The following is a 13,056-nucleotide window of genomic DNA, read 5'->3' as shown; positions in this document are numbered from 1 at the left end:
TTAGGCCATGTGTGAAAGCGTGCGTGCAAGTCAGCTGGCACTCCAGCATAGACCTGAGAGCTGCCCTCACTTTCTAGCAACGCATTTTCCACAGCAATGGAAACAGAAGAAGTCCACACAAACACACACACACAAACACACACACTTACTTAAGTAAATAAATGCGGACACCAAAGTAAATTGCTATTAATAAATCTCAGTTCTACTAATCTTAACTCTGACCCTAAACCTTAACCTCATTCTCACCCTAACCTTAACCACAATAACCTCAATAACAACACTTACGCCTAAACTTAAACTAAAAAACTAAAAACGGCAATGACGAACCCAAACATTAAATCTAATTACAACACAAACCCCAACTGTAAATTTGGACCTAAACCTAACACTTAAGCCAACAATTGCCTTTTTAAAAAAAGGGTAAAAAAAATAAGCTGTTTTAACCAGAGTTTGGTGACATTTTCATCCCCATAATATAGTTAAGAGAATAAAAACTCACCTAACCTTAACCACTAAACCTAACCCGTCATGGCTCCTAATTGGCTGAGTAGTAAGGGGCGGTGCTGAGGGGTGATGAACTATTATTTTTTATTTCAACAAATATGCTAGTAGCTGGGGTTCTAAGTCTTTGACAATTCCCTGTCATCTACACTAGCCTGAAATAGCCTAATCAGTCACTAATGTTTTATGTAAGCACACATACTTGCCCGATAACATGGTTGCCAATGCTAGGATTTGAGCTAGCCCAGATAGCCTTTGCAAGGACAAGCCTATGCAAAGTGCTCTTTCATGACAATATATAGATAAACTAAATATAGTACACACTTCCCATTAAGAATGGATGGCTAACAAAACTATAAGCCAACTTGTTAGCCTAGCTAGCCATTTTTTATGTAGTGGTAACCAAAACTTGGGACTAATTCATTTTCTGAAAAATACATTATGGCCTGCTACTCACTATATCCCATGACCACCAAATTTAAGACAATTACTACCAGAAGTTGCAAAAACTGTGGTTAAATGATTGCATTGCAATCACCTTTATTCAGTTCTTTGTAAAAGCACTGTTGGCAGCGATCACAGCTTCAAGTCTTCTAGGTTATCCCTCCTCCAGATTTGAGGCATTTTCTCACATTTGATTCTCTCATGACCTTTCAGATTGGATGGGGAGCGTCTGTGAAGTGAGCAATCTTCTGGTCTCCCCAGAGATTCCTATTAATTCAATTCCAGTACTCAAAGACATTCACAGACTTATTCCAAAGCCACTCCCATGCTGACTTGGCTGTGTGCTTTGGGATGTTGTCATTATGACAGATGAATCTAAGCCCCTGTGAGAGGTCCTGTGCGCATTGGATCAGGTTTTTTTCAAGGACCTCTGTGTATTTTGCTCTTTTGATCTTTCCCTCAATCTTGACCAGTCTCCCAGACTGGATTTGCCACTGAGAAGCATCTCCATAACGTGATGCTCCTACCACTGGTATGGTATTAGCCAGGTGATGAGCAAAACCTTGTTTTGGACCGATGTAAATCTTAGTATTCAAGCCTAATAGTTCAAAAAATACTTGTATTGGTCTTATTATACAAGATAATCTTTTTCCTCATACTCTCAGAGTCCTTCAGGTGACATATCCTCATCATCATTGGCTACATCTACCATAACGGCCTGATTGATGGAATGCTGCAGAGATGGTTTTCCTTCTGGGAAGTTCTATTTCTGCAGAGAAACACTGAAGCTCCCTAATCAAAGCCCTTCTTGCCTGATTACATATTCTAGCCAGATGAACAGCTTTAGAAGAGTCTTGGTAGTTCCAAATTTCTTCCTTTTCACAATGGGGGAGTCATTGTACAATTGCAATTTTTGAAATAACCTTCCCCATATCTATGCCTCGACACAATATCAAAGGTCTATAGAAAGTTCTTTGGAGTTAGATTTTTGCTCTGACTTGCACAGTGAAGTGTGGGTCCTTTCTAAATCATGTGTAATTTATTAAATAAAAATTAAATAGAATGTGACACAGGTAGACTCCAGACTCAGGTTCTCAAGAATGATCAAACACCGGATGCATCTGAGCTCAGTTTGGAATGTTATGGCGGAGGGGTCTGGATGCTTATGTAAATGAGGTATTTCAAATCATCATTTCACCACGTCAGCAGTCCCAACGGCAGGCCTGTAGTGTTATATTAAATATCTGTTGAGGAAGAGTGGAAGTGAATTTGACGAAGAGGAGCATCTGGCCCCACCAAGTCTCCAACACACCCTTGATTTGCTTAGTCTTAGGCTTCTCGTGATGGGTTTAATCCGATCTAACAAACAGATCCATGATAAAATAAATAAAATAAAGCAATAGTACAGGAAAGAAAAGACTCACAACGTAAAGAGTTGGAACAAATGAACGTGATACGATACCAGTGACTCAATAGAAGTACAGAGCTGCGAGCCCGACACGTTTCCTGCAGAACCTATGACAACACAAATTACCTCAGAATTCTCTCAAATTCTTTTATTAAGGGTAGACAGTTTTGACAAAATACTTTATTAAACTAAATAATGAATACACTGGCTTTGTTGCGGTGTCACAAGTGAAAGTGGTCGCAGGATTTTGAGGAAGAAATTTTGTTTTATTACTCAGGTTCCAACGTCATATTATAAACAAACTGAGTATGGCATTATTGTTTATGTTATCTTACTACCAGAAAAATATCACCTTCTATTTTTCGTAGCTGCATTGATAGTTTAGTCTTCCCTACCAATCTGAGCCACTCCTTAAGTCCTTGGTACCAAACATAAAGTTGAAACAGGAAAGTCTAGAGCCAACATTAGCATAAATCACTGGTGTAGCCCTGTTACCGGGGTAAAGCACCAATGGAAATGAGGGTGATGTTAATCTGGGGTCCTGCATAACATTTGCTTCTCTAAAGAGCTGGAACACCAGGTGTGGGCTCACTTAGAGCGATGTGAAACTAAGTGAACTGGAATGTAACTAAATGCATGATATTGTGGACATTTATCTGTAGTGTTTGGATTTCTCTTGTTCCCCATTAAGGGCTGAATAGTTTGATATGGTTTATTGTACTGTACAGGATATTGATCAAACTTTACGAGAACATTGTAGAAATGTTTGTTCATGTTGCATGTCTGACAACAACTGGCAGCAACACCCTGTCCATTGAATAAATCTGCATTGATTAATTGGGACAGTTCCTGTCTTTTTTGTTCATTGTGTTTGCTAAGGTAATGACTATTTACATTGTACATCATTGAAATATCCAATGAATTTCGTTCCACTTCATAATTGTGTCCCACTTGTTGTTGATTCATCACAAAAATTACAGTTTTATATCTTTATGTTTGAGGCCTGAAATGTGGCAAAAGATCGAAAAGTTCAAGGGGGCCGAATACTTTCGCAAGGCACTGTAAAAAATAATACATAGAACGATTATTTCTAGGAAAACGAGCTATAGTATCTTCATTCATTTATTAGGCCGTACAAATGTATACAATGAAAATTACACAACACGTCAATTATTCAAAACACATTCATTAGAATTTAATTTAAATTTTGATCAAATTTTGATGATGTACAATGTAAAATGAGAGACATTACCAACCAGTTTGCAACAATCAAAGCATTCACAGAACACCCTGGACTCTCCACTATTACGAACACCTGTCCCTCATCACATCACCCCGGACTTCCCATCATTACACACACCGGATCCTCACTACTACAGCCTAGAACTGCCCTTGTGTTTGTTGGAGTCTTTGTGTGGAGTATTGTTTGCTAGTTGTCCGTGAGTTTTCGCAGTTTTTCTGGCATGGTGCGCTTGTTCCTTTATGTCAGTTCTAGCCATTTCAACAGGTGTAATTTGTGAGTTGTGTCTGATTTGCTCACCGAGTTCAGATTATATAAAATTTCTACCCTCAGTAGCCTACATGAAAAAAGAGAAAATTCATTTGTCGATTGTTTTGATGAAAAACAGTAACGTGTAATACATTTGCTTAACTGAGAATGGTGATAGTTGGTATTTAGTTTAGTGAATAATTATTTAGCTTTATACATTTTGTAGAATTTTTATCTTCAGTAAAATAAGCAGAGAAATTTCAAAGAGAGATAAGATGTTTATGCGATTTTGTTTCGCTTTCTCTCCTAAGATAAACAGTAACGTGTAATACCTTTGTTAAATTGGTAGTTTGCCATTGGTAAAGAATGTCTGGTATTTCATTACTTAATTATTATTTTTTTATTTACATTTTAGATTACATTTGATGAATTAGCCTACACAAGAATATGAATCTCCAATCAAAAAACAGTAAACTGTGATACATATGTTGAATTGTCAAGTAGCCTATATCGTTTGTATTATGTTTCAATAATGGCCTAATGAATTTGTTGAATGGTCATGGACATTTAGAATTTCATTTGTAAGTTAATTCAAATTCAACCAAGACTCTATCATTTATCTGGGAGTATTGCACATTCATCCACTGACGTCATGCATTCAGTGAGAGGTGATTAGCGCCTGGGTACCATTAGCGGGCTGCCTGGGTAACAACGCTAAGTGCCGTGGGCTGTTGGCCGATTAAGATGTAAAAAAGGGCAAAAGAAACAGGTAAATCATCTCTAAATATATTTCGTTTGCGAGTTTAGAATTCTGACAATAGAACAATATAATATACGCCTATATAGGAAAAGTCATGGAAGGAGGAGGGTGTAGCTTTCAAAATGACAGTTTTATTTTTATTACAAATTCAAACTCCAATTCCCGCAGGCAGTCGGCAGTCCTTGTGTTAAATGCCTTGCAGTAACTGTAATGGTGAGAACATGATTCAAATCCTGCTTGTTGATTAGCCATGGGGTCCCGCAGAGGGTGGTGCAATTGGCCAGCAACATCCTGGTTTTGGTGTTACTATTAATCAAATTTGGTTGCCTCTACTGACAGCTAGTGGCAGATTGGGAGACTGTGAGCACAATCAATCACAATATAAGGCAGAGCCTATGGATTCTATACAAGGCTTCCTGTTTGAACAAAAGCTTGATAAGAACTACGCAGAAAAACTGGAAAAAAGGAAAAAAGGAAAACATTTATTTATTTAGGGTAATTCAGCAATACAGATTAAATGTAGCCCTAATTTATCAAAAAGGTGAAACAAACATTTCTGTTGATTGTATAACCCTGTTTCCCAAAAAGTTGAGACGATATAAAATCTAAAGAAAAACAGAATGCAATAATGTGTAAATAATTTAAACCATGTATTCAATAAAATTAGTACAAAGACAACATATCAAATATTGTAACTGAGAAATTTCATTGTTTTTTGAAAAACACAGTTGTACTCAAAAGTTTGCATACCCTTGGATAATTGGTAATAAAGCTCTGGAAAAAATTAAGACACCACTGCAAAATTATTATCAGTCCCTCTGATTTTACTATTCATAGGTATGTGTTTGAGTAAAATGAACAGTTTTGTTTTAATCTATAAACTACTGACAACATTACACCCAAATTCCAAATGAAAATTTTGTCATTTAGAGTATTTATTTGTAGAAAATAACAACTGGTCAAAATAACCAAACAAAAGATGCATTGTTTTCAGACCTCAAATAATGCAAAGAAAACATTCTTCAACAACAAAATACTAAGGTTTTAAGTTAGGAAGAGTTCAGAAATCAATATTTGGTGGAATAACCATGACAGGGTCTTGATCTGGTGGTCCTCCATCCACACCTTGATTGACCTGGCTGTGTGGCATGGAGCATTGTCCTGCTGGAAAAACCAATTCCCAGAGTTGGGGAACATTGTCAGAACAGAAGGAAGCAGGTGTTCTTCCAGGATAACCTTGTACTTGGCTTGATTCATGCATCCTTCACAAAGACAGATCTGCCCGATTCCAGCCTTGCTGAAGCACCCCCAGATCATCACCGATCCTCCACCAAATTTCACAGTGGTGTGAGACACTGTGGCTTGTAGTCCTCTCCAGCTCTATGTCTAACCGTTAGACAACCAGGTGTTGGGCAAAGCTGAACATTTTACTCATCAGAGAAGATGACTTTACTCCATTCCTCTACGTTCCAATCCTTATGGTCTTTTGCAAACTTCAGCCTGGCACTTCTTTGCTTCTCATTGATGAAGGGCTTTTTTCTAGCTTTGCACAACTTCATCCCTGCCCCTAAGAGCCTGTTTGGAACCATCCTCGCCGTACACTTCACCCCAGTTGCTGTTTGCAATTCTTTTTGTAGGTCACTTGATGTCATCCTACGGTTGTTGAGTGACATTTGAATGAGTTGATGGTCATCTCTGTCAGTGGACAGTCGTTTTTGCCCTCTGCCAGTCTGTAGCTTTGTTGTCCCCAATGTCTGTTGCTTGACCTTGTTCTTATGAACCGCCCTCTTTGAAATGTTCAGGATGGAAGCAACCTGACGCTCACTGTATCCCTCTGCTAATAAAGCCAGAATTGAACCCTTCTTTTCCTCACTCAAAGCTTTTTTTTCCAACTCTTTTGTCACACTGAATAGTTATTTTTTTATTCAAATTATTTGAGGTACTACTTGCACTGTTTTTGCCATCCAGCTGGTCCTATTGCAAGAGGATAGTGATGACCACAGCAGTGTTTATACTTTTCCTCATTAAATTAGATTTGGTTGAGGTAATCAACTAATCAGTACCTCATTAAGTAAAATGAGGTGTGCCTGTGTTGGAATTTAACAGACACTGGAATGGAATGGCTGCCATACATGCAGAGATGCTGATTTAAGAAAAATTAGGAGTGGTCTCTTAATTTTTTCCAAAACTGTATATGTACCATTTGTAAAGAAAACATGAGTGAGCAGGCAAAACACATATAATTTATTTCTTATGGGATTCACATTCAACTGTTGGTCATAACAGAATGGCACAATCATAAAACAAAACATGGCAACAAAGAAAAAAATGAACTGACCTCTTTTAAAAAGTCTGCATACCATTAGTTCTTAATACTGTGTATTGCCCCCTTTAGCATCAATGACAGCATGCAGTCTTTTTTAATAGTTGTCTATGAGGCCCTGAATTCTTGCAGGTGGTATAGCTGCCTATTCGTCTTGGCAAAATGCCTCCAGGTCATGCAGAGTCTTTGGTCGTCTTGCATGAACTGCACGTTTGATATCTCGATGATATTAAGGTCAGGAGACTATGATGGCCACTCCAGAACCTTCACCTTTTTCGTCCATATCCACTGGAGGGGAAACTTGGCCTTGTGCTTAGGGTCATTGTCGTGCTGGAAAGTCCAAGAGCATCCCATGCGCAGTTTTTGTGCAGACTAATGCAAATTGTCTGCCAGTATTTTCTGATAACATGCTGCATTCATCTTGCCATCAATTTTCACAAGATTCCCCTTGCCTTTAGAGCTCACACCCCCCCAAAACATCAGTGAGCCACCACCATGCTTCACAGTGGGGATGGTATTCTGTTCACTATTGACCCATCTCCAAACATAGCGATTATGGTTGTGACCATAAAACTCTATTTTTGGTCTCGTCACTCCAAATTACAGTGTGCCAGACACTGTGAGGCGTGTCAAGTTGTTTGTCGGGCATATTGTAACTGGGCTTTTTTGTGGAATTTGCACAGTAAAGGCTTCTTTCGGGCAACTTGCCCATGCATCTAATTTTTGTTCAAGTATTGTCGTATTGTGCTCTTTGAAACAACCACACCGTCTTTTTCCAGAGCAGCCTGTATTTCTCCTCAGATTACCTGTGGGTTTTTCTTTGTATCCCAAACAATTCTTCTGGCAGTTTTGGCTGAAATCTTTCTTGGTCTACCTGACCTTGGCTTGGTATTAAGAGATCCCCAAATTTTCCACTTCTTAATAAATGATTGAACAGTACTGACTGGCATTTGCAAGGCTTTGGATATCTTTTTATGTCATTTTCCATCTCTATAAAGTTTCATTACCTTGTTACGCAGGTCTTTTGGCAGTTCTTTTCTCCTCCCCATGGCTCAGTATCTTGCTTGCTCAGTACATCCATGTGAGAGCTATCAAACTCAATGACTATTTATACACAGATACTAATTGCAATTTAAAAAGCCACAGGTGTGGAATATTCACCTTTAATTGCCATTTTCTCCTCTGTGTGTCACCTTGTGTGACTGTAACAAGGCCAAACCTTCAAGGGTATGTAAACTTCTGATCAGGGACATTTGGGTGATTTCTGTTATCATTATGATTTAAAAAGGAGCAAAACTACTATGTGATAATAAATGGCTTAAATAAAAGACAAGTTGTTTTGCATGATTAGTCATATTTTCAAAATCAATGCCAAAATGTCACAATTTCTGCCAGGGTATGCAAACCTATGAGCACAACTGTATAAACAAGATCCAGAAAACCACCACAGTGTCCCCTGGGCTCATTCAAGAGGGACTGAGGCGAAGTGCAAAACTGTCCTGTGGTCTGATAAATAAAAATTTGAGATACTTTTTGGGAGTAATTTTTGGGAAGGCATCCCAAAACCTTTTTGGGATAGTCCTCTGGGCCAAAGAGGAGAGGGACCATCTGGCTTGTTATAAGCGGACAGTTCAAAAGCCAGCATCTGTGATGGTATGGGGGTGCATTAGTGCACATGGCACGGAAGACTTGCACATCTGTAAAAGCACCATTAATGCTGAACAACATTTACTGGTAGGATACTGTATGCAGTTAAAAATATATACAGGGCAACATATGCTGCCATCCATGTTTTTTTCAGGGAAGGCCTTGCTTATTTCAGAAAGACAATGCCAAACCACATTCTGCACATATTACAACAGCATTGCTATGTAGTAAAAGGGTCTGGGTCATAAACAGGCCTGTCTGCACTCCAGACCTATCACCCATTGAAAACATTTGGCACATAATAAAACAAAACATATGACAAAGGAGACCCCGAACTGTTGAGCAGATGAAATCCTATATCAAGCAAGAATGGGATTACATTTCACTTTCAAAACTACAGTAATAGGTCTCCTCTGTTCCCAAACACAGAGTGTTGCTAAAAGAAGAGGTGATGCAAAACAGTAGTAAACATGCTCCTGTCCCAGCTTTTTTTGTGTGTTGGCAGCAAATTCAGTATTTTCCAAAAATGTATGAAGTTTCATTTATCAAGTTTCAACAGTTGATATGTTGTCTTTGTACTATTTTCTATTAAATACAGGTATACATGATTTATAGATCATTGCATTCTGTTTTTACTTGCATTTTACACAGCGTCCCAACTTCTTTGGAAACATTGTTTTAAAACAAAACAAAAACCAGTACAAAACAGTGGATATATATCATGTCCTGGCTATGCCCCTAGCCATCTCTGCACTGGGCTGGGGCCATAGTCAGGACAGGACAGAATGTGGTGCCTTTAGCCACCTCTAATTATTTTGGTCTCCCCAATTGGAGCCAGGTGTAGATCGTTGCCTCCAATTGGGGACCCTATTTATGTTCTATGTGAGGCCACACCCAGTGTGGTTCATTTTGGTTTTGTTTCGTGTTGAATGCCCTACGTCACTGGTTGATGCTATTGTTTTGTTTTGTTTTGTTTCATTAAAAACCATGGATTACTTCCACTATTTTGACTCTGTGCCTGTGTCCTACCACAACCATGACAATATAATTTTGTAGGCCTGACTGATGCTTGTGTCCATTTAGGTTGTACTAACTAGCCTACAACATCTGGCTGAACAATACATTTCTGTTCAATTAAGCAGTTCTCTTCTATTCAGAGGAGGAACCCACTGATATATGTCTGGCAAAGAGGCTGACTGTGTATGTTTTGATTCTGTAAACCTAAGTCTACCAATAACATTCAGTAATCAATTTACTATATTCAACCATTGTTTTTAATCACTGTTATTATTTTTAAGCATGCTCAGTTCATTAAGGCCCTGGTGATATGATGTCTGTGATAACTGCATACTTTGCGTAATATATGCCTCTGACTGCAGGACAGAGGTAGACAAACATCTGTATCCAACATGAAGCCAGAGCATAATGGGCAGGCAGGGACAGATTCACATGCCCACACCCTCCACTGGAACTGCTTGGAAGACCATAATGTGTCATTGATGCACCATGTTTTCACAGTACTGCCTTAGCCTCCATTTTCCTATAGGAGCACACCCCATACAGTTGAAACCAAAAGAACAACTCAAGAATAACTATTATAGCTACACAGTCATACTATAGTACTGTATGTATAGAGTAATACTGTATATGGGCACGACCAACCTATCAACTGAAGAACTAAGTGGAAGAACTACATACATGTTGTTCAGTAGTTGTTGTTTTTACGAACAGAATTAATCTCTTCCTCATTTAGGACAAAAGGAAATAGTGGAAACTCCAAAACAGTCTTGACTGCTAGAACTTTCACATTCACCTAAACCTCAAATAAAGAACTGTAGCGACAGCAACTTTAAAAATAATGTAACTTTCTTTCCACAGAAGAAATGTCTTGTCCATTGGAACATTCAGGGATTATGTGTTATTACTTGGGGATTGTTTGTAAAGAGACGAGCACAGTGGAATATTATAAACCGTTATTAGGATGGATAAAGGAACAGTTCCCAAACTGCCACCCTCAGCTGGGCGAGAGGGAGCAGGAGGGAGGATCAAGGGAGAGAGGAGAGAGATGGAAAGAGGGAGGAAGATGATTGGGAGGGGTAACTATGAGACTATTAAAGCTCCAGGGAAGTTTCCAGACTTCTGGAGAAGGTTTCCAGCGGCACCCTGTGACTCCCACCACCACTATGCAATCAGGCATGCGCATAACCACCCTACAATCTGCCATTTCCTCACTGGCCATTCAGAGCTTGGTTTGTGAACTGATGTGTGAGGAAGAGTTGGGAACTTTCTGTCTGCCCCTGGGCAACTAGACAAACGGGGACAGTGAGAAACCATGTTGAGACGGACTGTAGGGGGACTCACTGAGCTGAGGGAAGCCTGACACAGAAGGCAGGGATGGAATCTCGCTGGCTGAGAAAAGCAGAGATAGAAAGAGAGATTAAGATAGTGAGTGACAGAGAGGGACAAAGACACTAAGAAATAGAGATAGAGTGAAGGGACTTCAGGGCAGAACAGCAGAGGAGCAGCATGGATGTCAATCGGTGTCAAAAGATTATATCTTCTGACACACTGAAAGGGGATTAGTTTGGAGATTAGGGGTGAGCACGCTCTGCTGGTCCTCTTTTCCTTTTCCCTGCCCTGGCTTGGCCCTGACGGGGGGGGGGGGGGGGGGGGGGGGGGGGGGGGGGGGGGGGGGGGGGGGGGGGGGGGGTCCCAAATGTTAAAACCCCACTCCTCTATCTTGTCAAAAGTAGTAAACTATGTAGGGAATAAGGTATGAATTGAGACGCATCCCTGGACTTCGTTTCTGTTCAGTTCATCTGACCTGATGGCTCCCACATACCACACAAATCCTGGAATGCACAAGTCTGAGACATTGTGTGGACAACCACGACTACTACTCAAGTTAATACTGGCCTCTAGAACTAAAGCCTTAACACCTGCTGATTCAAAAGTTGCAACAGGTGAAAATTCAAGCCAGCCACCTTATCTGTCATCATGGCTTTTGACTGAATGTTGAAGTACATGTTTAAAATACCAACTGAGCTAACCCAGCAAAACGTTCCTCTGTCTCAATCCAAAACATATAAGTAAATGTCTCCAAATGGCAAATGTTGTTGAGAACCATCATATAGTTCCTTTATTTTTTCTGTCATCATATGACATAGTCATAAGCACATGGGACATAACAGAACAGAAAGCATTCTGGGACCTGGAACAAATTAACCTTAAAAAGAAGAATCAGAACTCCCAGTCTGCTGAATTGGAGAAGATTCTGGAAATGCAAACCAAGTGGCAACAGCATTCCAGCACCTTGATGCTATGTTTGCTCTCGTAATAGACCATGAATGGCAGGACAAAGATGGGACAAAACATTAGAAGTATCTGAGTACAGAAGTCTCTGACCCAGAGGACTGACTCGGTTAGGTAGACAACAGAAAGACTGTAAATCATAGGCTGGTGGAGGAAGTTGAGCATCCTGCTACATAATGAGGTTACTAGTTATTTGTTCACTGCTTTAACTCCATAGTGGCCTCATAGTGAGCTCATACTGAATACACTCGAGTGATATGTGAGTGATGGACTGTAGACAAGAGAATGTATTGGCAAAGCTCAAGCTGCCCAATCCACATCTGTCACACAGTAAATGGTCATAGCTCTACCCACATCAATTACAATACTACAGTATAATATTTCTCAATAACATTACTGACACTGTAGGATATAGCTTACCTCAAGTCTGGATGCGCATATAAAAGTAACATGTTTATTGGCAATGTAGTCTGCAAAACTGACAAAACGAAATTAAACAAATGCATTTACTACGCAATATGGCAGTTATGCTTCAGTTCCATTGGTTGAGTTTCAGCTAAGTAAATAAGAACGGTTTTTTATAATCTTACCTTGACATGTCGTTGTTTCCATCGCTAGTTTGCATGTGATTAGATGCTAAGTGATGTGTTCCAAAAACCGGAAAGTTTATTGGAAATAGGAAAGAAAAGGGCTATGCTCTTCTCTTGTCATACATAGGCTGAACTGAAAACAATCCGATCACAAAATCTGAATAAATCCCGTTTTAACAATTCGTCAGTGGTAAACGTTCATAAACGGAAATATTTACGTCCATAACGCATCGCCCTTGAGGTAGCTTAGATTAGTTTTTTGTTTTTCACCTTAAGTGCTTTTTTTCTGAATCCACTTTTGTTTCATGCATTGACGCTTCATGGAACACAAACTATAGTCCACCGCGGAGCTGTATTGCTGCTACAAGCACCGCCTACCCCGGGTGTATGCGCGTGTGTGTCCGAGGTTATTACAGTGAGATAATACAGTACAGACCACGGGACATTACTCAGCTAGAAGTAGAGGAAGTGCAGTTAGTCGTCGGTGTGATTTCTTATCTGCGCTTCACGCTATTAAAGGAGAAGTTCACCTATTTTTAGGTGGCTGTATTTAAAAAAAATTCAACAAATTGTATTTCGGAA

At 39.6% G+C, this 13,056-nt stretch overlaps 1 protein-coding gene across 1 annotated transcript in view; it reads right to left on the bottom strand.

Moving 5' to 3' along the window:
* The window catches only part of arhgef3 (Rho guanine nucleotide exchange factor (GEF) 3), a 102,496-nt gene extending 89,662 nt beyond the window's left edge, over positions 1–12,834 (bottom strand). Inside the window, exon 1 of the mRNA XM_010882084.4 lies at positions 12,475–12,834. Coding sequence (XP_010880386.2) covers positions 12,475–12,509 — 35 coding nt within the window. The 5' untranslated portion in view covers positions 12,510–12,834. The remainder of the gene's footprint in view (positions 1–12,474) is intronic.
* Between the last annotated feature and the right edge of the window lie 222 nt (positions 12,835–13,056).

The sequence above is a fragment of the Esox lucius genome, chromosome 17, assembly GCF_011004845.1.
Source record: "Esox lucius isolate fEsoLuc1 chromosome 17, fEsoLuc1.pri, whole genome shotgun sequence".
Taxonomy (NCBI): Eukaryota; Metazoa; Chordata; class Actinopteri; order Esociformes; family Esocidae; genus Esox; species Esox lucius.
Note: the sequence above shows the minus strand (reverse complement) of the source record. Positions and strands in the feature narration are given on the sequence as shown.